We start from the raw sequence: 23711 nt of genomic DNA, 5'->3' as shown, positions 1-23711 counted from the left end.
GGGTACTGCAATCTCACCTGGTATCAGCTGTTAGCAAATTGGACTAATAGAGTGACAGTTCAGAAATTGTTACCAGTTGCAAATATGGTTTTGATCTTTCAAAGGCATGTCAAAAGGCAGAAATTTCACCAGCTAAGTTCCTCATTTGTGGCAGACTGGCAAAATAATAGTAGTAGATCTCAACATCATCATCAACAAGAAGAATTAGGGAATCGAAATGGTTTTCCAGAAGCTTTATTTAAGATAAATATATTTTAAACAACAGTACAGATATCAGATCCAAGCCCAGAGATGAGATAGTCAGATCCAGTCAAGTCCAATTTTTTTTTTATTCGCATTTATATCCCGCCCTTCTCTGAAGACTCAGGGTGGCTTACACTATGTCAAGCAATAGTCTTCATCCATTTGTATATTATATACAAAGTCAACTTATTGCCCCCAACAATCTGGGTCCTCATTTTACCTACCTTATAAAGGATGGAAGGCTGAGTCAACCCTGGGCCAGGTGGGACTTGAACCTGCAGTAATTGCAAGCAAGCTGCTATTAATAACAGACTGCATTAACACTTATTTGCTTACACCTATTTGCTTACACCTATCGGACAAAATCTCACCAGACTAAATTTATAGTAAATGGTGCTCACTTCTGTATACACCTCCAGAAGGGTAAATTGTTGGATATCGTTCTCAAATGTGATCTTATTTGTGATCTCAGATATAATCTCAGAGATCATGTTTGACATTTAATTTCCTAATTTCATGGTTTACCAGTCTGTTTAACAGTTCGTATGGTTCATATCAATCTGTTTAATCATCTCCACTATTAAACCATTTGTCCCCCACCTCCAACAAAAAACTGAAACAGATCCAGAATCATTGAGGAAAGCCTAATTCAGGAACACAATTCTTCAACATCAGTTTTGCAGTTCTCATGAATAGGAAACAATTACCACAGTCATCTGATATCTATTTGCCTATGCTGGAGAGAATGGCTATTAGCCTAAGAAAACGGTTGATGTATGATTGTCACAAATCTTTCTCTAACACAAATGAGGATTTTCACTATTTTCAATTAGTCCTGATTGCTATTAGGAAGTGTATCTTGCTTGAAATGACCATACAAAGCAGGTGGAAGGAAATAATGTTTACTAAAAGTTGGTAAGTACTATTGTCTCTGCATTGTACAAAACAGGGGCCTCCAATCTATTATGTCATCTTTTGTCTGATCAGTTTCCCAAAAGCTCCCTTCACATCCTTGTTTTTCAGGCTATAAATTATAGGATTCAACATAGGAGTCAGAGCTCCATAGACTACAGATAGGATCTTTTCCTTGTCGGAAATAGTTTTTCCCTGAGGCATCAAGTACATGATCATAATTGTTCCATAAAAGACACTGACTACAGCAAGATGGGAGCTACATGTAGAGAAGGCCTTCCTGCGACCCTGAGATGAACGGATACGCAATAACGCATGACCTATTTTCCCATAAGTCATGACTATGAAGCCAAATGGTGGGATTACAAGAGTGAAGGTGACGACTTGCATGAAGATCTCACTGATTTGTGTGACAGAGCAAGCCAGTTTAAGGAAAGACTGCAATTCACATACAAAATGATTGATAACATATTGAGAACAAAAGTTAGTGGGTCGCAATAGTGCATTGGTAAGAGTTGTCAGGGAAGGAAAGCCTACAGACACAGCCATCAGACAAATACATAATCTCCAACTCATGACCTGCATATAGTGTAAGGGTTGGCATATAGCTGCAAAGCGATCATAAGCCATGACAGCAAGGACGACACACTCTGTTGAGACAAGCAGCAGACCCAGATACATTTGAGACAAACATCTGGAGAACGAAATAGTGGGCCTGTAAATGAAGCAGTTGATGAGAACCTCGGGAACTACATTGTTGATGAGAATGAAGTCTATCAAGGAGAGGACACAAATAAAAAAATACATAGGGGTATGAAGTTGGAGGTCCATAATAATTAATGTGATGATGAGGCCATTGCCAAGAAGACTAACAAGGTACACCATCAACAGGAGCCAAAAGAAGATCATCTGGGCTCTAGGTTGGTCAGATAATCCAATTAAGATGAATTCTGTTACCACTGTTTCATTTGTAGATGCCATAACAATATTACATACTTCTTCTTTTCTGCATGGAAGAAGGAATAAAGTCAGGTTAAAGAAGGTGTTAGATATTTCTGTTAATACATGAGAGGGAGTAAAACAAGTTGACTGCTATGGTGAATATATCTAATAAGATCCTCAATATAAGACTTAATTTCAACCCCTGGAAGAAACCCTACTTGATTCAATAGAAATTCATGCTGTGTTGATTAATAACAATGAGTAAAAGTCAGCATTTCAGTCTCAACTGGTCTGACATCCAAACAGTAAATAAAGATACACAACTTTGTGTATTAAAACAAATCTGAACAGTTATACAGTCATATATTTAGTATAAAAAGCCACAATCATAAATGAGGTAACAATTTTTGCCTTATTTAGCTGACTTATCACTTTCCTGCTTTTTTTAAAAATAGCATATTTGGGCTATGCGTTATAATTCATCAGGATAATTTTGCATATCAAGTTTCAAAATATTAATTCAATATTTAGCAATTCCAGAAAAGAACTTCAGCTTTAAATGGGTGATAACCTACTGAATGCTACCTTAAATATTGTTCAATAGTATTATTTTCTTGTCCTTAAATCATAATAAGACTCTTTACATTTAACAGAATAACAGAGTTGGAAAGGATCTTAGAGGTCTTCTAGTCCAACCACCTGCTCATGCAGGAAACCCTATAATATTTCCGACAAATGATTGTCCAATCTCTTCTTTAACTGAACCCACAACCTCTGGAGGCAAGTCGTTCCATTGATTAATTGTTCTAACTCTCAGGAAATTTCTCCTTAGTTAAAGGTGCTTCAAAAGCATTCATGCATTTTGAAAGTTAGAAATTTTTAATGAAAAAACAAATAAGATTTTTATAAAAAAATAAATAAAAGTGAAGGAATCAATACACAGGTTCAATAAGGACCTGTATACTGCACGAATCAAGAAGAGGGCCGTGAAAATATTTGCAGATCCCTCGCATCCTGGACATAAACTGTTTCAACTCCTACCCTCAAAACGACGCTATAGAGCACTGCACACCAGAACAACTAGACATAAGAACAGTTTTTCCCCGAAGGCCATCACTCTGCTAAACAAATAATTCCCTCAACACTGTCAGACTATTTACTGAATCTGCACTACTATTAATCGTTTCATAGTTCCCATCACCGATCTCTTTCCACTTATGACTGTATGACTATAACTTGTTGCTGGCAATCCTTATGATTTATATTGATATATTGATCATCAATTGTGTTGTAAATGTTGTACCTTGATGAACGTATCTTTTCTTTTATGTACACTGAGAGCATATGCACCAAGACAAATTCCTTGTGTGTCCAATCACACTTGGCCAATAAAAATTCTATTCTATTCTATTCTATAAGTATGTTCAATTAGAGATACCATATATATCTTTCTTGGTCTGGAATTTCAGTCCAGTGATTTCAATGATCTGAATACAGCATGGAGTTAGAAATGTTTAAGCCTAATTTATTTTTCCTTTTTTATAACAACTTTATTAACAGTGATGTAAAATAGAGAAATTACTCCAAAAACCTTAGAGAATTGAAATGACTAATTGCAACTTTTGTTCAGTCTTTCAACTTAATTTGAAACTTTTCCAGTTTTATTCAAATTTAGGGATTGTAAATTTTTCTTTTTAAATCCACATTTTCAGACCAATTACAGAATAAGCACAATTGCCACAATTTATATGCATTTGGACAGTGTTTGCAATGCTTTATCAAAATTTTTGATTGCAAATACCTGCATATATTTTGACACCAGTGGTGGGTTTCTACCGGTTCGCACAAACTAGTAGCGGTGGCGGGAGGCTCCTCCCAGCCGCCTGGACATCATCATGGTTGGTCTCCGTATGCGCAGAAGATTCTGCACATGTGCAGAAGTGCTGCACGCACGTGGTCATAATTGCAAACTGGTAGCGAAGGTAGGTAGAACCTACCACTGTCTGACACTCGGCTTCTATCTTTCAAAAAAAACCCACTATAGAAATACTTAAATTGCGAACCTATATTACTGGAAAAAATATCTCAAGTGACAGGAAAAACTTGTCCCTCAATTCTGAGGAGAAAAAGGGAAAATGAACCTAGAATATAATAAAGGTTTCCTGAATCAGAAAATAATATGTCAGCTACAGCCTATTGTATTATACAACTGTCCCAAAAAAAATCCAATAAATCCAATATCAGGTACCCCACTCCATCTCTTTTAGATGGAAAACATTTATAGCAGAAAAGGGAGTTATTTTACTTTCTACAATGCACAAGGCAATCTATGAAGACTCAAAGCTATCTACTCTACAGACAGCCCCAATGCCTAATGTTTGGCTCAGTCTTTGTTAACAGTAATGGCTTATACCCAAAATTCCCCAGTCTTACCAACAATGATTACAACGATATAACACAAATAGATTTCAAGAAGATAATGTTGAAAAGGCCCTTTGCAGACTGAAACCATCTCTATCTATTGGATCTGATGGTCTATGTGCATACTTCTTAAAAAAGCTTTCCACTGTTATAGCAAAACCCCTAAGCATAATCTTTGAAAAATCTTTCAGGACCAGCTCCCTTCCCAAACTTTGGTCACTAGCCACGGTTATCCCTGTCTTCAAAACAGGAGACCCCAGCCTAGTTGAAAATTACAGACCAATTTCTTTATGCTGCGTCACCTGCAAAGTAATGGAATCAATCATCAACCAATCCATCAACCTCCACCTTGAAAAAACAACCTACTCTCTAATAAACAATTTGGTTTCAGAAAAAAATTATCTTGTAATTTACAACTTCTTCACTACAAAAACATATGGACTACAAATCTTGATCAGGGCAAAGCAATAGATGCAATTTACATAGAGTACTTTAAAGCTTTTGACTCAGTGGTACATGACAAACTTCTTCTAAAACTAAAATCCTACGGCATCTCCAGACCCCTCCATAATTGGATAACAGCGTTCCTGTCAAACAGACAACAAGTGGTCAAAATAGGCAGTGCCCTATCAAATCCTGCTTCTGTCAATAGCAGTGTCCCCCAAGGCAGCGTTCTAGGACCAACACTCATTAACGACCTCTGTGACCATATTATAAGTAATTGTGTTCTCTTCGCTGATGATGTTAAACTATTTAACACTACCAACAATGCAGCTACCCTTCAAAAAGACCTTGACTTTGTGTCGGAATGGTCAAAAATTTGGCAACTCCAAATCTCAACCAGCAAATGCTCTGTCTTACACATTGGAAAAAAGAATCAGAACACTAAATACAAGCTTGATGGACATTACCTTGTAGATGACCCTCACCCCGTCAAAGATCTTGGAGTTTTCATATCAAACGATCTAAGTGCCAAAGCCCACTGCAATTACATCGCAAAAAAGGCTTTAAGAGTTGTAAACTTAATCTTGCATAGCTTCTTCTCCAGAAAGATTACACTACTAACCAGAGCATACAAAACATTTGCTAGACCAATTCTCAAATACAGCTCGCCTGTCTGGAACCCACACCTCATTTCAAACATTAATACAATTGAGCGTGTCCAGAAATGTTTTACAAGAAGAGTTCTCCACTTTTCTGATCACAACAAAATACCTTATGCCACCAGACTTGAAATCCTGGGTTTAGAAAATTTAGAACTCCACCACCTTCGACATGACCTGAGTTTAACTCATAGAATCATCTGCTACAATGTTGTTCCTGTCGAAGACTACTTCAGCTTCAATCACAACAATACACAAGCATACAACAGATTTAAATTTAATGTGAACTGCTTCAATTTTGATTGTAGAAAATATGACTTCAGTAACAGAGTTGTTAATGTTCTGTGGTCTCTTCCCAAAATCCCCAAAGCTTTAACCAAAAACTCTCTACTATTGACCTTCCCCCATTCCTAAGAGGTCTGTAAGGGGCATGTATAAGAGCACCAGCGTGCCTACCTTTCCTGTCCTAATGTTCCCTTTGATTGTATCCAGTTCGTATGGTTATTTCATGCTTATACGTATATATACTGTTGTGTTTGACAAAGAAATAAAATAAAAAAATAAAATAAAAATGTAGAGAGAGAGGGAGGGAGGGAGGGAGGGAGGGAGGGAGGGAGGGAGGGAGGGAGGGAGGGAGAGAGAGAGAGAGAGATCAGCTACTTGGAACATCTCAGAAATCCAGATAGCATCGTCAGTTCTTACTTTATCTTACCAGTACACCAAGGATGTTGAATTCAAAGGTCAATACAAATAGATCTGGATCCGAAATCTCACTTTATTTCACAATGCTGGCAGAGGATAAAAGAATTGGCATTTGAGCAGAAGTGTCAGTCACAAAAGAAATACATTATGAGTGGAAAAGTAAGCTGAGGTGTTAATGTTCATTGTAGCAGATGTTTTCAAAAATAGGTTCATGGAGAAAAAAAAGTAATATAATCTGTTCTTCATCCCTGACCAAAAAAGATCTCCAAATTTATAGTTAAAAAAGATAACAGTTTTGCTCCCAGCTACTCCCTGAATTCTGACAAGTTCTGTTACTGCTGATGGTCCACTTACAGTAAGACTGGCTGGCCCAGAATGAATTCAAGGACTGGACTCTAAATTAACTCTGTGGAAAATCACATACACTTTGCTTTTAAGGCAGAAGACTTACCCTATTTATTGTCTTTACATTTTCCTAAAACTGGGCAATACAAATACTTCCATTTTCACATGCATTAGCAGCATTGAGGTAGGAATAAATCAAAGTTAAAAATGCCTTACAAATGTCCCTCTATGTATTATTATAACAAAACTCTGCTTAACAGAATTTGAAGCAGAGCCAATACTGGGCAAGGAAGAGACAGTACAGAGACAGTGTTGGTCATGCCTGTTGAAGACCTTTGGAGACACTGATAGTTGGAAAAATCAGAGGCAATCAAAAATGGGGTATTTAATGAGCAAAAATTGTAGGTGGCTTGTTGTGGCTGCAAAATCTGAGCAGAGATGTTGAGAGATCTGGAACTATGTCAGGAGCAAGTAAATTCAACAATGACAGAGAAAAAGCAACAGATAATAAAGAGTTGGCATCTGCTAGGCAGTCCCTTGCTGGTAGTTAGTAGGAACATCAAGGGCTATGAAGCCTAGGGCACCAGAGGCACAGAGTTGCAAGCCTTGATGGTCTCCTAGGAGATATGGCTGGCATAGTAGTTGGTTGGCAGTGACAGCAGCTGGACTGATGTGCTGAGAATCCCAGCAGAGGCGGTTTACAACGGACCTGTTTAAGGCATGATAGGCAGCAGAAGTGGATAACAAGTGGTGTAGCACTGGATGAAATCACTCAGCTGGACTCTGGCTGGGAAAATCTTGAGTTGACTGAGGAAGAATTTTGTCCTATTGGGAAGAGTTTGAGACTCTAAGTCACAAGGAAATAGACAGGTTCTTTGGCAGTGTTAATGCTGTGACTTACACATTAGGTCCTGGTCCTTCTTGCTTGGTCAAGGCTTCCTAGGAAGTGAGTTGGATCTATGCATCTGGATCCAAACACTGGTTAATTCAACTTTGAGTGCGGGTGTTATCCCTCTTTCCTTAAAGAAGGGGGTAATATGTCTCCTCCTTAATAAACCATCATTACACCAATCTGCCCCCAGTTTGAACTGCCCCCAGTTTTCTTCTTGAGAAAGGTTGTAGAAAGATTGCATTTGTGGATAACTTCGTTTATTTATTAAATTTATGTGCCCAGACATTTCAAATACATCACTATAAAGCAGATAATAATTAAAATAAAAGCGAGTCAGTTTGGTTTAGTATTTAAGGCATTAGGCTAGAAGCCAGAAGAGTGGTAGTTCTAGTTCCACCTTAGCCATGAAAACTGGCTAGGGGACTCTGGGACAATAGCTCTCTCTCAGCCAAACTCATCTTACAGAGTTGTCTATAGAGATTCTCAGTCTTCCAGGTCATGGTTGTCCCAAAGGTGATTTTTCAAGAGGCAACTGGACTTTCTAAAAGTCCAATTGTCCCTTGAAAAAGCACCTTTGGGACATCTCACAGAGTTGTTGTTGTGGGGAAAATAGGAGGAGGAAGAGTATTACTATGTTTGCTGCATATTATATGCTTTATTATAAAAGTAATAAAGGCAGGATATAAATAAAATAAACAAAAAAAGAGAGAGCAAAACGATAAACAACATAAAGTAGCTGCAAAGAACAACACATAACAGGCCTCCCCAATAAATACAATCAAGAATGGGTTCACCCACTTTCCTAATCTTGAGAATGACTACCAGGGATGGGAAGAGTCTCTTTGCAATAATCTTATCACACAATATAACTTGATTATGAGCATATTGTCTCCTACATATACATATAATGTTTTAGTAATGGGTGATGTAGCTTTCAGTACATGCAATCCTTGTTTAGCGACTGCCTCATTTAGCAACTGGTTACAGTTACAACAGTGATGAAAAGGGAACTTTGGGACCAATTCTCACATTCGCAAACTTCTCGTGTCTGTAAAGCAAAGGAAAGATGAAGTAAGATCATAAGCACAGTCACAGTTTCACTTAGTGACTGCTTCGTTTAACGATCAAGTTGCTGGACCTAGTTGTGGTCACTTAACAAGGACTGCCTGTGATTGATTTATACATCAGTACATGGGAAACAGCAGCATTATTTATGATTCCCACTTTACACTAAACCTTGGTTTGTCCAAGTGTAATTCAAGTAAAAAGATAATAAATCTTATCTTGGCTTAATTGTGAGCTAGGCTACTGAATGGCCTTTAATAAGTTTGTAGTCATATTGATTTGATTTGATTTCAAGTTCCACAGAAGTTAGCATGAGGAATGTTATTTTGCTTCAACTAATTATAATCATGGGATACGGTCTCAATGGAACCAAAGCAACAACATGGTATTCTTGCATGAAGTTATGACTTTCTGTTTGCTTATTAATTTAAATGTTTCCATAAAATCTATTCTTTGTAAAAAAATATTTCTAAAGATCTAATAAGTTTTATTTTCTATTTTGAGGTACTCCTCCTACATGTAAACTATAATATAATTAAAGTGCTAAACACATACCCTACTGATATAAGCATTTTGGTACATCTTGTTCTTTTTATTTGTAATTGTACCAACATTTCAGAAAAATACTATTTTGATTCTTAATGGAGACAGTGTTAAGATGAATTAGTCATTTTAACTTTCATGTGTTACCCCCAACCTTAAATTCCCAACAAAATTCTTTGGGCAACTTTGAACAAATGAGAACTATAACTAAGACAGAATGTAACATTAATGTGATTTTCTATTATTCAAAATACCATAAGATAGAAGAGTCAGATAACCCAAACAATATAATTAAATTGTGCTTGTGGATCTGCACAGTTGATTTGAAGTTCAGGCTACATTATTTGTATTCTTACTTGATAATACTGGTGTGGTACTTCAAGGTTCTGTCTTGGGCTCAAGGTTCTCCAACCCCTTCATAAATGATGGAGTGATGAGGGGATTAAAGGGACACTCGCCAAATTTGCAGATGACATCATGTGAGAGAGAATTGCTAACACTTTGGAAGATAAACTCAAGATTCAGAAGGATCATGACAGACATGAGGAATGGACCCTATCCAAACAAGATGCAACAGTAGTGTCTATGAGAGGGATATAGGAGTCCTGGTGGATCTCCTCTTAAGTATGAGTCAGCAGTGTGCTGCTGCTACCAAAAAAACCAATGCAGTCCTAGGTTGCATCAACAGAGGGAAAGCCCCAAGATCATGGGAAGTGATAGTACCACTCTATACTGCACTAAAGAGGCCACACTTGGCATACTGCATCCAGTTCTGGTCATCATGACACAAAAAAGATGCTCAGGCCCTAGAGATAATGCAGACAAAAGAAACAAAGGGGATAAAGAGTTTGGAGGATAAATCATATGAATAGGTATGGGAACTAGGTATGTTTAGCCTAAGAGAAAGAAGAATTAAGGGTGACATGATAAGCGTTGAGTCATGCCGGCCACATGACCATGGAAACATCTTCGTACAGCGCTGGCTCTTCAGCTTTGAAACGGAGATGAGCACCGCCCCCTAGAGTCGGAAACGACTAGCACGTATGTGCGAGGGGAACCTTTACCTTTACTTTATGATAGATGTTTTCAAATACTTGAAGGACTGTCAAAGGGAAGAGGGAGTGAAATTATTCTCCATAGCACTTGAGGGCAGGACAAGAAGCAATGAGTGGAAGCTCATCAGAGGAGATCCGACTTGGAACTAAGCAGGAATTCCTTGGCAGTGAGAACAATTAATCAATAGAACAGCTTGCCTCCCTGAGCTGTGGCTGCTCCATTGCTGGAGGTTTGTAAGAAAAGATTGGACAAACATTTGTCTGAGGTGGTATAAGGACTCCTGGCTTGAGCAGGAGGTTGGACTAGAAGACCTATGACTCTATACCCACCATATACTATACCCACCCAAGGAGCTGCTGATCCAATTCTACAGAGGAATTATTGAGTCTGTCATTTGCATCTCTATAACTGTCTGGTTCGGTTCTGCAACCCAACAAGAAAAACACAGACTTCAGAGGATAATTAGAACTGCAGAAAAAATAATTGCTACCAACCTGCCTTCCATTGAGGACCTGTATACTGCACGAATCAAGAAGAGGACCGTGAAAATATTTACAGACCCCTCGCATCCTGGACATAAACTGTTTCAACTCCTACCCTCAAAACGACGCTTTAGAGCACTGCACACCAGAACAACTAGACACAAGAACAGTTTTTTCCCGAAGGCCATCACTCTGCTAAACAAATAATTCCATCAACACTGTCAAACTATTTACTGAATCTGCACTTCTATTAATCTTCTCATAGTTCCCATCACCAATCTCTTTCCACTTATGACTGTATGACTATAACTTGTTGCTGGCAATCCTTATGATTTATATTGATATATTGACCATCATTTGTGTTGTAAATGTCGTACCTTGATGAATGTATCTTTTCTTTTATGTACACTGAGAGCATATGCACCAAGACAAATTCCTTGTGTGTCCAATCACACTTGGCCAATAAAATTCTATTCTAATTCTAATTCTAATGTTTCCTCAGCAAGCTTTTTATCAACATCTGCTGTATCACCAACATGATCACTCAGAAACTGGCACACTGCTTCACAAATAGGCCAACCATTTTACTGGACCATTATTATGGACAAACTAATATTACTATCTTTTTTATGTGTGTTAGGACTTGAGTTTCTTTTGCTGGCTATCATGGTTTATGATCCTTTGTAGCCATGTTTAATATAGTTTTAAAGTGGACGACATACATAAATCTAATCGTCAGCTTCTGGGCCATGATTTCATCATGACCATTATTTCATTCTTCTCCCTAAACTCCTATTTGCATGAGAAAAATGTGCTGAACCACTAGGCGTGAAGTCCAAGCTATATATATCATCATCATCCTCTTTTAACAACCCCATAACCACTTGCAGGATGGAGTCTGGGCAACTGAATGGAGCTGAGCATTTACTGGCCAAATGCCCTTCCTGTTACCAATACACAGTTTTATTCAGCAGATATAGTCTCAGTGTGCCCAGAGAGAGAAATATCTGCCTCTACCTAGGATCGAACTCACAGCTTCCTGATTATGATGCAAGAGCTCCACCTCTAGGCCACCACACCACTCAAGTCCTATCTATCTATCTATCTATCTATCTATCTATCTATCTATCTATCTATCTATCTATCTATCTATCTATCTATCTATAAATTGCAGCATTTTCAAATTCTCCCCATTCAAAATGGGATGCAGGTTAGAATAACAATTTACTCAGTTGGAATTTAACCTAAATAAAGCTAAATATGCTACGTTACAATACATGTAAGTGGATAGATAATAGATAGATGATGGATGTGTGAGTATGTGTGTGTGTGTGTGTGTGTGTGTGTTAATGTGTGTTAGTCTGAAAAAGTGCTGCCAGATGCCTTCTGCTTTTTGGCTGCTATAGATCAGAGTTTTTCAAACTTGGCAACTTTAAGATGTGTAGACTTCAACTCCCAGAATTCCTCAATCAAATCTCCTTGAATTTTTTTGACTTAGGATAAATGACAAAATACTATGCCATTTTTTTTATTAAAGCAAAAATAATCTTAGTTTAACACTCTTCCTAAGGTTGTTGTGAAGGTATAATTGATGTGATCTGCGCATTTTGTCTTGATCCAGTAGGAGATTGGCAAGGTTGCAATAAGTTTACCTATCTTGTACAGTTCATTAACCTTATTGCTAATAGAATAGAATAGAATAGAATAGAATAGAATAGAATAGAATAGAATAGAATAGAATAGAATAGAATAGAATAGAATAGGTTTTTTTATTGGCTAAGTGTGATTGGACACACAAGGAATTTGTCTTGGTGCATATGCTCTCAGTGTACATAAAAGAAAAGATACCTTTATCAAGGTACAACATTTACAACACAAATGATGGTCAATATATCAATATAAATCATAAGGATTACCAACAAGTTATAGTCATACAGTCATACAGTCATAAGTGGAAAGAGATTGGTGATGGGAACGATGAGAAGATTAATAGTAGTGCAGATTTAGTAAATAGTTTGACAGTGTTGAGGGAATTATTTGTTTAGCAGAGTGATGGCGTTCAGAAAAAACCTGTTCATGTGTCTAGTTGTTCTGGTGTGCAGTACTCTATAGCATCGTTTTGAGGGTAGGAGTTGAAACAGTTTATGTCCAGGATGTGAGTGATCTGTAAAAATATTTCTCTTTTCCTGAAAGTTCATTGAAAAGGGGCGTTGGTACTTACCTGAGACGCACCTTCTAGTTCAGTGGAGACAGCAGTCAGAGTGGGTGGAGCTCCTCTGTTCAGATTGGATAACTGAGTCTGTTGAAGCTGAAAGTCCCGCCCCTTGCTGCTGGGAACCCCAGATTTTGATGAAGGCGAGAAAAACCAGACTCAATGCGTCGTGGAAAATAGAGAAACAAATTTTATTATCCAAAACAAACAAACAAAAGAGGATCCAGACCGAAATAGGGAGGGGCTGACTGCTCTCAGGTAAGTACCAACGCCCCTTCTCCATTATGGTGGAGACAGCAGTCAGAGTGGGACATACCAAAGCCTAGTGTCCCTAACTACGGGAGGGATCGGTCTGGACAGATTCAACCTCAGATACAAGTACCTGCTGCAGCACCCTACGGCCAAAGGCAGCTTCAGCCGAAGCATACTTGTCCACTCTGTAGTGTCTAATAAACGGAGAGGGCGACGACCAGGTGGCTGCCCTGCATATCTCTGGCAAGGATGCCTGAGTAGACCAGGCCGCTGAGGTAGCTGCACTGCGAGTGGAATGCGCTGTTAAACGCGGGGGCCTAGGCAGGGATCTCATCTCGTAAGCCTTAGCTATCGTATGCCTAATCCATCTGCCTATAGTGGACGATGTCACTTTACGCCCTAAAGAAACAGGAAGGAAAGACACAAACAAGGACTCTGTTCTCCTTAACTCTGCTGTTCTCTTAATGTAAATTCTCAAAGCTCTTTGAACATCTAAAGTATGCCAGCGCTCTAACCCGTGGACTGGGTGAGGGCAAAATTAGGCAAATTAAGTTCCTGCATGCGATGGAAAACTGAATTTACTTTAGGAATGAATGAAGGATCCAAACGGAGCACTACTCGATCCGAATGGAAAACACAAAGATCACTGCGGACAGAGAGGGCAGCTAATTCTGAAATCCTTCTGGCAGAGGTGATAGCCACCAAAAGGCAACCTTACAAGTTAATAGCCTCAGAGAGGTAGACCTCAATGGCTCATAAGGAGGCCCTGTTAGGGAATTTAGGACCAGCGAAAGATCCCAAGTGGGATATCTGTGGACCACGGAGGACATAAATTTTGGCCCTTTGAAAACCTCCTGATAGAAGGATGTTGAGACAAGGAAGTCAGTGGATCACAGGATAAAACCGTGGAAAATAGCTGCTACCTGTCTACGAAGTGTGTTGGGAGCTAACCCTTGTCTAACCCTTCCTGCAAAAATTCCAATATATGCAAAATGGAAACCCGGAGTGGAGAAACCCCGCCTTTGACACCAGGAACAAAAAGCCCGCCAAGAGGCTGAGTAAATGCGCTCAGTGGAAGGCCTCCGGGACGCTAACATAGTCCGGATAAGCCTGGCAGACATATTGTCTCTTCTCATGGCGCCCCGCTCAAGCGCCAGGCGGTCAACTGGAGCCATAGAGGATCTGGATGAACCAGAGCCCCTTGAGATAACGACACTCTGCTGGGAGGAATCCTCCAGGGGGGAGCCACTGACAGCGACTTGAGATCTGCGAACCAAGACCTCCGAGGCCAGTGAGGGGCGATTAAGATGACCTCTGCCTGTTCCTCCAGAATCCGACAGACCACTCTCGGGATGATTGAGAGAGGCGGGAACGCATAGAGTAACCCCTCTGGCCATGGACTGCGAAGAGCATCGACTCCCTCTGCTAGATGATCTGGAAACCTGGCAAAGAAACGAGGAAGCTGCGTGTTCTGCCGTGTTGCGAACATGTCCACCACTGGAGTGCCAAATCGACGTGAGAGGTCGTTGAACAGATCTGGATGCAGATGCCACTCCACCTGGTCGATGACTTGACGACTGAGCCAGTCTGCCTGAATATTGGACACCCCTGAGATGTGTTCTGCAGTCAAGGACACAAGATTCCGTTCTGCCCACAGGAATAGGGTCCTTGCTTCCTTCATCAAGGACTTGGATCTGGTGCCCCCTTGTCGGTTGACATGAGCCTTGGCTGTGATATTGTCCGTGAGCACCAGTACATGCTTGCCTGATAGATGGTTCTGGAAAAAACAAAGAGCTAGATAAATAGCCCGTAGCTCTAGCCGGTTGATAGGAAAACAGCGTTCAGTGATGGACCAGCTCCCTTGAGCCAGCAGCGATTTGAGGTGTGCACCCCAACCGAAAAGACTGGCATCCGTAGTTACCACCAAACGATGAGGCTCGTGCAAAGGAGATCCTTGAAATCGCCGATGACAACCACCAGAAGAAGGACTTGCGAACCTCCTTGGGCAGTAGGACTTTGGAAGTGGAATTGCCTGTGCCCGCCCTTTGGAATGGCAACAGGAACCACTGGAGGTCTCTAGTATGAAATCTCGCCCATGGAACGATGGAAATGGTTGAAATCATCTTTCCCAGGAGTTGGGATAATGACAGCAAGGAAACTCTGCTTTCCTTTATTAAAGAACCAGCTAAAGATCTTAAACTACTCTGTCTCTCCTGAGATAAAGAGACTCTACCTAATATGGAATCAATATTTGCTCCTAAGTGAAGTAAACAGGTTGAGGAGGTCAAATGACTTTTCTCTATATTAATAGAAGCCATGTAAAGAAAGAGTCTGAACTACAATCTGTAAATCCTTCTGGCCATTGACTCTGATGATGATAAAATTAAAATATCATCCAAATAACAATAAAGTCGAATAGGTATGGACCTAAGATGAGCTGCCATAGCAGCCAAGATCTTGGTGAAAACCCTCGGGCAGAAGACAACCCAAAGGGCAGTGCCCTATATTGATAGTGAACCCCTTATAACAAAACCGGAGAAACTTCCTATGATCCGGGAAAATAGGGATATGAAGATAAGCTTCAGTGAGGTCTATGGAAGTGAGGAAGTCGCCTTCGAACGCCATCTAGAATCGAACGAAGAGAGTGCATTTTAAACTTATGATAAACAATAAAACGATTTAGTCTCTTGAGGTCTAAAATGGGCCTCCAGCCCCCCGAAGATTTGGGAACTAGGAACAAAAGAGAATAAAACCCATGTCCCCTTTGCCTTATGGGAACTGGTTGAATAGCCCTAATCTCCATTAAATGCTTAACTGCTGCCGCCATATGGACCCGTTTATCCCTGTTCCTAGATACCGGACAGCGAATGAAAAAATCTTTTGGAAAGGAAACAAATTCCAGAGACAAACCGTATCGAATTGTATTCTTAACCCAATTATCAGAAGTAGTGAACTCCCATTGAGCCGCAAAATGGGCTAACCTGCCCCCTATGGGAGGACTAGCAATGCACCTATCGATGACGCCGGAATGGACGACTTCCTCCTCCACGAAAGGGCCGCTTGGAAGGAAAGGGCCTACCCCGTGAAACTCTATCATGACCTCCTCTTTGTCTAGGAGCCCAGGACCCCTGGAACTTGGAAGAACCAGCCCCCCATTCAGAACCTCGAAAGGAAGATTGACGAGAAAAGGGAGTAAATCTGGCTTCCCCTCTGCGATAGACTGAAGGCAATATCTTTCTTTTGTCTTTAGTCTCGACCAATAGAGGCAGCACCAAAAAGTAGCTCCCCTGCGAAGGGAGCCGATGCCAGCCTCCATTTGTGGCGGGCATCCGCCTGCCAATGTCTAAGCCAGAGTAAGCGTCGAGCCGTCAAAGCTGAAGCCATGGATTTGGAAACAAAACGTATGGCATGTAAAGTGGCATCCGCCGAAAATTGAACAGCTGCAATTATCTTATTCAGGTCCTGGTGGATACGAGTATCCTCTGCTGGAAGTTTATCCTGTAATTGTCTGAGCCACAACAAGGTGGACCTATTAAAGAAAGATGCTGAAGAAGCCGACTGGATTGCCCAAGCTGCACCTAGATGAGCTCTCTGCAGGACTTGCCCCGCCCGTCTATCCTCTGGACGAAGGTTCTCTTCAGGCTGGCCCAGAATGGATGAGGAAGATGCCAGAGCTGCAACTGGACCATCTACAGTGGGTGTCTGTAGAGCTGAAGCTAATTTGGGGTCCACATTGAAGAAACGTTTGTCTGCTGAGGAAGGAACCGTAGAAGAACCAGGGGCTGTCCACTAGCGTTTGATTACATCCATGAAAAGTGGGGGTGCTGGAATAGAATCCGGAACTCAGTCAGGTTCAGAAAAAAGAATGTCAGATGCACCCTTGGAGGATGATGCCACAGGTTGATCCGAGGAAGAACTCAATTGAGCCACATTCTTTGCCTTGAAAAGCAAGGACTTAAAAAGACTAGGAGGAAAAAGACCAGTAAATGCCGGCTGGTCAGGTAATAACCCTTCATCTTCAGACAGGTCAGGATCTCCCCTTTCTAATCCCTCCAAAAGAGAGGGATGGCTAGTTACTGAGTGGGTAGGCGAGACTGTACCCAGCTGTGACTGCATTTCCTCCTCTTCAGGATCCTCCTCCCTCACTGATAGCCTTGAATGGGACAAGGAAGCCCTCTCAGATATCTGCATGCCCGATAAAAGGGTCCTTTGAATCGTCTGTTCAATGATTGCCTGAATATGTGGCGAAACAGGCAAAAGAGGCTCTGCCCCCTGACCAACAACGTGGGTTGCAGTAGAAGGAACTATCTGAGAAAACTCCTCAGGAGACTCAATAACTGGTGCATCAACTGTATGAGAAACTGGAGGAAGGATCCCCCATAATGCGTCTGTAGGAATATCCACTGGGCAACATTGTAAGGAAGCTTGACCAGGAGAGGTAGAAATAATACCCTCTCGAATAAGAGACCCAGCAGAAGTACTGGGTTCTGGATTGGCCATTGAAGAAGAGGGTAAATTAGAGACTGCCCTACTACATATTCTCTGTATTGCTTCATCTCTTCTCTGCTCATCCCTCAGAGATGCTTTAGACGACTTACTGCGGCCTGAAGTAGGTGGGGCCTTGGTTTTCTGCTTGGAAACACGGCTGCACTTTGCAATAGGGGCCTTGGGAGAGACCCCTCCTGATGGACCTTGCTCCTCCGGCAATGGAGACCCCTGGCGTTTGTTGGATTTTGCCAAGGCCTTAGGCATGATGAAATATTAAGTTTCTAGACCTCAATAAGGCCAAAGAATCACTTCTCTTTTTTTTTAAAAAAAAATTCAAAATGGCGGCCGCCAATAGAGAGAGGGAGAAACTGACTATTAAAGTCCGAACTGGAGGAGAACTGCAGCTGAAATAATGAGAGCACAAAGCTCCACGCCCAAATTAGCCCCTAACTCCGCCTAATGTAAACTTCAGGACTAATCTTCTGAAGACTCACTCCAAATGTGCTCAAAATGGCTGCCGGAGTTTGGATAGGGGAGGGGCGGAGTGAGCACTAAGCTCTAAGCGTCTCCTTCCGCAGCTGCAATAAGCGATCCATTTAAACTGTTTTGGGCGGGAAAAATCAGATCGCGCGAAATAGGAGATGGAGGGCTGGGTAAATTGCAGGCTACCCTGTGGGAGTGGAAACCAAACTCCTCAGCGATCAGAATTAAAGCCGGGTAGCAAACTAATCCAAACAATTTCTATACCGCCCAGCAAGCCCTCGGCAGTGCTAGAAGCTGCCCCAACGATACTGGGAGTGAATAACTCCACTCATCCAATCCCTGCTGGCTTCGGGGGCGCTAAAAACCCCACCAAAAATATCCTGGAACGCCTGCAGCTCAACAGGATTGAAGCAGAAGTAATAATCACTTCTGCAGCCAGCGGAGAAAAAATAAGAAAAATGTTACTCACAAGTATGTATCCTGCAAGTCAGGCAGGGAGATCACAAGTATGTATCCTGCAAGTCAGGCAGGGAGAAATCCACAACGCAACCGTCCAGGCTAAACAACTGAGTCAAAATCTGGGGTTCCCAGCAGCAAGGGGCGGGACTTTCAGCTTCAACAGACTCAGTTATCCAATCTGAACAGAGGAGCTCCACCCACTCTGACTGCTGTCTCCACCATAACGGAGAATCTTCTAATTGGTTCTATGTAAATTTGCTTGCAGCTACAACTGCAATTTTGTGTGTTAATTTTATTTTCCAGGCAAACACAACAGGCAAAAGCAGTGTTTTGATGTGATGCCACAATCTTCTATGTTTGATATCAGTATCTCGTACTTTTTAGCTTTCACCAATTTGGTACTCTCAAGATGGCTTTGACTGTGATTATCTTTAATCCATTATTTCAGGTAGGATAACTCGAATAACCCTGCAGATACCAATTGGTGATGTACATGCTTGTAAAGTTTGCTCCAGGCTCTCTTTGGTGAAGAATCTCTGAAGACGCACTATTCAAGTCCCCAAAGGCATTTCACATCTTCAGATATGATGTCATGTCAAATCTCCAGAGACAGTATAAATGTTTGAGGAACAAAGTGACAACTTTTATTTGAAGTGTTAAATTATTACAGTGAACTGATCTTTTCCCAGATGATATCAGTAGATAACACTTGGTAGACCAAATCTGTACAAAAACCAACTATTTTCAGGATATATTATATCATACTGGAAGGACTTTCTGAAAGGTAATAATGTATGCTGAAAATTTTTAAAAATAATTATATGAATCAGATAGGAGTAATGAAGCAGATCTTAAGAACATTCCTTTTTTGGTATTTACTTTTTCTACATTTGCGGTAAGTTCACAGGTGTTCATCAAGACAATTTTCAGAGTTGTTATTGGTTTAGACAACTCTTGAATCTTGGAATATATATTAAAAAATAAAAGTTTAAAAATATATAGCAGTAAACTGCTAATATTAAAGGTAAAAAAAATTGTGAAAAGATTTTTGTGTTCCATCTCCCCAGGATATTATACTTTGAAATTGATTCCTGAAGTGTTATTGTCTTAGTACCTTAGTATGTTAGTATTATATTAATACTTCCATTGTATTTGCTTTATTAATATTTGTTTTGTAAATCTGCCTTTAGAGCATTTTAGGTTATCAGGATAAAAAAAGGAAAATACTAAAATATTGTTCAACAAGATTAATTTTAAGGGGCATGTGAGACCTTTTTAAAAATCCATTAAATCTTGAAAAAAGGGTATGTGAAAAAGATTTTATTTGTGTTTGTAAAATTCTACGAGGTGAAAAAAATGCTAGTTATGGAAGTTTTCTTAGCGGTCCATATATACTACAATGAAATAGTATATGAATGAATCAGTATAAATAAGGCAAATTTACAACTCTTAAAGATTTTTTTGCAATGTAGTTGCAGTGGCTTTGGCACTTAGATCATTTGATATGAAAACTCCAAAGTCTTTAACAGGGTGGGGGTCATCTTAAGCTAATGTCCATCAAGCTTGTACTTAGTGTTTAGGTTCTTTTTTCCAATATGTAAGACTGAGCATTTGCTGGTTGAGATTTGGAGTTGCCAACTTTGTCATGGTCTTTTTGACGGGTAGCTGTATTGTTGGTGGTGTTAAATAGTTTGACATCGTCAGCAAAGAGAACACAATAACTTGTACTATGGTCACAGAGATCATTAATGTATAATATGAAGAGTGTTGGTCCAAGAACACTGCCTTGGGGTATGCCACTTTTGACAGGAGCAGGATTTTATAGAGCATTGCCAATTTTGACCACTTGTTGTCTATTTGACAGGAAAGCTGTTATCTAATTGTGGAGGGATCCTGAAATGCTGTAGGATTTTAGTTTTAGAAGAAGTTTGTCATGTACCAATGAGTCAAAAGCTTACAGCAGTCTATGTAAATTGCATCTATTGTTTTGCCTTGATCAAGATTTGTAGTCCATATGTTTTTGCAGTGGAGAAGTTGTAAATTACATGATAATTTTTTTCTGAAACCAAATTGTTTATTAGAGAGTAGGTTGTTTGTTTCTAGGTAAAGGTTAATGGATTGGTTGATGATAGATTCCATTACTTTGCAGGTGACGCAACATAGAGAGATTGGTCTGTAATTTTCAACTAGGCTGGGGTCTCCTTTTTTGAAGACTGGGATGACCGTGGCTAGTGACCAAAGTTTGGGAAGGGAGCTGGTCCTGAAAGATTTTTCAAAGATTATGCTTAGGGGTTCTGCTATATTAGTGGAAAGCTTTTTTAAGAAGTATGCACATAGTCCATCAGGTCCAATAGATAGGGATGGTTTCAGTTTGTGAAGACCTTTTTCAACATTATCTTCTGTGAAATCTATTTGTGTTAGGTCATTGTACCAAGTAGGTTGATATCAATTTTTCCTTCTCCCAATTATCTGATGGTCTCCCTAAATACAAAAGACGAAGTGGTGTGAAATTTTAAAAAAAGCGTGGGCTTCTATTTAAAAAAGAGAAAGAAAAAAGAGCAGAAAGATTTGAATGAAGGGAGAAAATGTGTAGAAGGTTTGCATATTTAATTCTTTCCCTCCTCCCCATCATATTTTTCTCTGAATCATATCTTTTCAAAGCTAGCTTCCTCTCTTAAAAGCAGCTCTTCCATTCTTATAACCCATGTTGGTGTTCATCATTTAATCAGTAGTCCAAAACAACTTAACTAATTTTATCATGTTCTGAAAACTGATTTCACTCTTACAGGTGACATGAAAAAATGGGGAAATGTGACCACAGCGACTAAATTTGTGCTCGTTGGGCTCTCTAAAAACTTCAAAGTTCATGCTGGATTGTTTGTCCTCTTCTTGGTTGTCTATCTCATTGCTGATGTGGGAACAGGAACTCTAGAAGACTGTGGTCTCTATCACTCACGAGAAGTCTTAAAGTGGAACAGAAAAATTATGTAAAGGAATTCTATGTTTAGCTGTTTTCCCCACTTGGCATATCTATATCTACAGAATATCTATTGTATCCCTGAATCATCTCTTCCCAAAGCTAGTTTCCCCTTTTAAAAGCAATTCTCCCATTCTTAACTCCCATGTTTGTGTGGAATATTTATGAAGAATTCCAGAAGAACTTACAGTACCTTTACCTTTAAATTTGTTTCACTCTTACAGGTGACATGGAAAAATGGGGAAATGCAACCTCAGTGACTGAATTTGTGCTGGTTGGGCTCTCTAAAAACTTCAAAGTTCGTGCTGGATTGTTTGTCCTCTTCTTGGTTATCTATCTCATTGCTGTAGCCGGCAATGGCCTCATACTGATGCTGATTATCGTAGATTCTCACCTCCACACACCCATGTATTTTTTCCTTAGCAATCTCTCCTTTATTGACATCAGCTATATCACCACCTCTGTCCCACAGATGCTGGTCCACTGCTTCATGGACAGGCCTACTATCCTACTGGGCAGGTGTTTTGCTCAGATGAGCATCAGCGGCTTATTAGCTGTCACGGAATCCGTTTTGTTAGCTGTGATGGCTTACGACCGTTTTGTGGCAATATGCTACCCTCTGCGCTACAACCTGATCATGAGTCGCAATGTATGCATCCAGTTGGCTGCGAGTGTGTGGGTCAGCGCCTTCCTTTTGACTATTATACCCTTTTTCACCATGCAGGCAACGTTGTGTGGGCCAAATGTGGTGAATCATTTCAAGTGTGAACTGCAGGCAGTGTTGAAACTGGCTTGCTCTGACACCCGTGCTAATGGAATTACCATGATAATAACCAGTGTCTTTACTCTAGCATTCCCCTTCATCTTTATCCTGGTGACCTATGGCCGTATTGGATTCACTGTTTTGCGTATTCATTCGAAACAAGGTCGGAGCAAAGCCTTGTCCACCTGTGGATCTCATCTCACTGTAGTGAGCATTTATTACGGCACCATCCTGGCCATGTATTTGAGGCCTCAAGCCAAGACATTCTCCGATAGGGAAAAAATAGTGGCAGTCTTTTATGGAGTTGTGATCCCCATGTTAAACCCCATCATTTACAGCCTGAGGAACAGGGATGTGAAGGGAGCCTTCTGCAGACTGGCTAAGAAGAAAGTAGAGGAATAAGGTTGATAGATCTTCCACAAGCATGTCCTTTTTTATATAGTTTTGTCATTCTATAAGAGAGGACTTTGTGAAGTGTTGTTCTCCAAGTATTATCATTTGTCACCCCTCACTCACTCCTCTTTCCTTATTGCTCATGTTGGCTAAGGCTGAAGAAATTGTGTTATCAGCAGTCTGGAGACCAACCCTAGAGAGTCATTTGAACTGTATGGTTATCAAAACTTCTCAATAAAGTTTTTGGGAGTGCCAAAAATGCTAAAAAGTTTGTCAGCAAATAAGAAGCTGGTTAGAAGAGATCCTAATGGTCAAAATAGAGGTCAAACCAGAATTTTTCTTATTGGGCATGATGGATGGCAAATACGATAAAAATGTAACCTACTTAACATTGCATATATTAACCGTGGCAAAATTAGCATTTGCTCAAAAATGGAAGTGTAAAGAAATACCCTCAGAAGAAGAAGTAATAAGCAAAATCTACAACTGTGTAGAGATGGATAGAGACTTCCTTTAGAACTCAAAGACAAAAGTGAATCAAGGTACTACAATGTCTGGAGTAAATGTTATGACTGGCTTGATAGGAGGAAGAATGTCAAAAACAAGCGATAACGAATGTCTAGAAATGTATATATCAATGTATATGGTACTTGTGAGTGTATAATAGGTTTATTAAATATGTATATAGTTATGGGGATAGTAGTAATATAGTATATAGTATATAAGGAATTAATTTAGGAGATATGTAAATTTGGATATAGACTGAGGAATATATGATTTAGTAACTTGAACTTGACGTAAATGTTAGAAACCAGAGATGTAGAGCAATGTCCATTGTTTTTGTATGTTTTTAAAACCAATAAAAATTTTCTTTAAAAAAAAACTTCTCAGTAATCTTGACCTTACAAGAATATGGCCTCCCCCTAATTTTCTTCTTTCTAACAGGTTCAGCCAGTTCTGGCTTCTATAATGAGAGTT

The 23711-nt window shown here is 40.0% G+C and overlaps 2 protein-coding genes across 3 annotated transcripts in view; one reads left to right on the top strand and one right to left on the bottom strand.

Moving 5' to 3' along the window:
- Nucleotides 1-336: 336 nt before the first annotated feature.
- Nucleotides 337-23711, bottom strand: part of LOC131192371 (olfactory receptor 10K2-like) — a 60791-nt gene continuing 37416 nt past the window's right edge. For both annotated transcript variants that reach the window (XM_058171470.1, XM_058171472.1), the window contains one exon: nt 337-2161. In XM_058171470.1, the coding sequence (XP_058027453.1) occupies nt 1207-2136 (930 nt within the window). In that variant the 5' untranslated portion in view covers nt 2137-2161 and the 3' untranslated portion in view covers nt 337-1206. The remainder of the gene's footprint in view (nt 2162-23711) is intronic.
- On the top strand, nt 21807-22742 carry LOC131193588 (olfactory receptor 13H1-like). The gene has a single exon (XM_058173927.1). It carries the CDS (start codon nt 21807-21809, stop codon nt 22740-22742), a length of 936 nt encoding a protein of 311 aa, XP_058029910.1.

The sequence above is a fragment of the Ahaetulla prasina genome, chromosome 2, assembly GCF_028640845.1.
Source record: "Ahaetulla prasina isolate Xishuangbanna chromosome 2, ASM2864084v1, whole genome shotgun sequence".
In the NCBI taxonomy this organism is placed as follows: domain Eukaryota; kingdom Metazoa; phylum Chordata; class Lepidosauria; order Squamata; family Colubridae; genus Ahaetulla; species Ahaetulla prasina.
The sequence above is the reverse complement of the archived record's forward strand: the minus strand, read 5'-3'. Positions and strand labels throughout refer to the sequence as shown.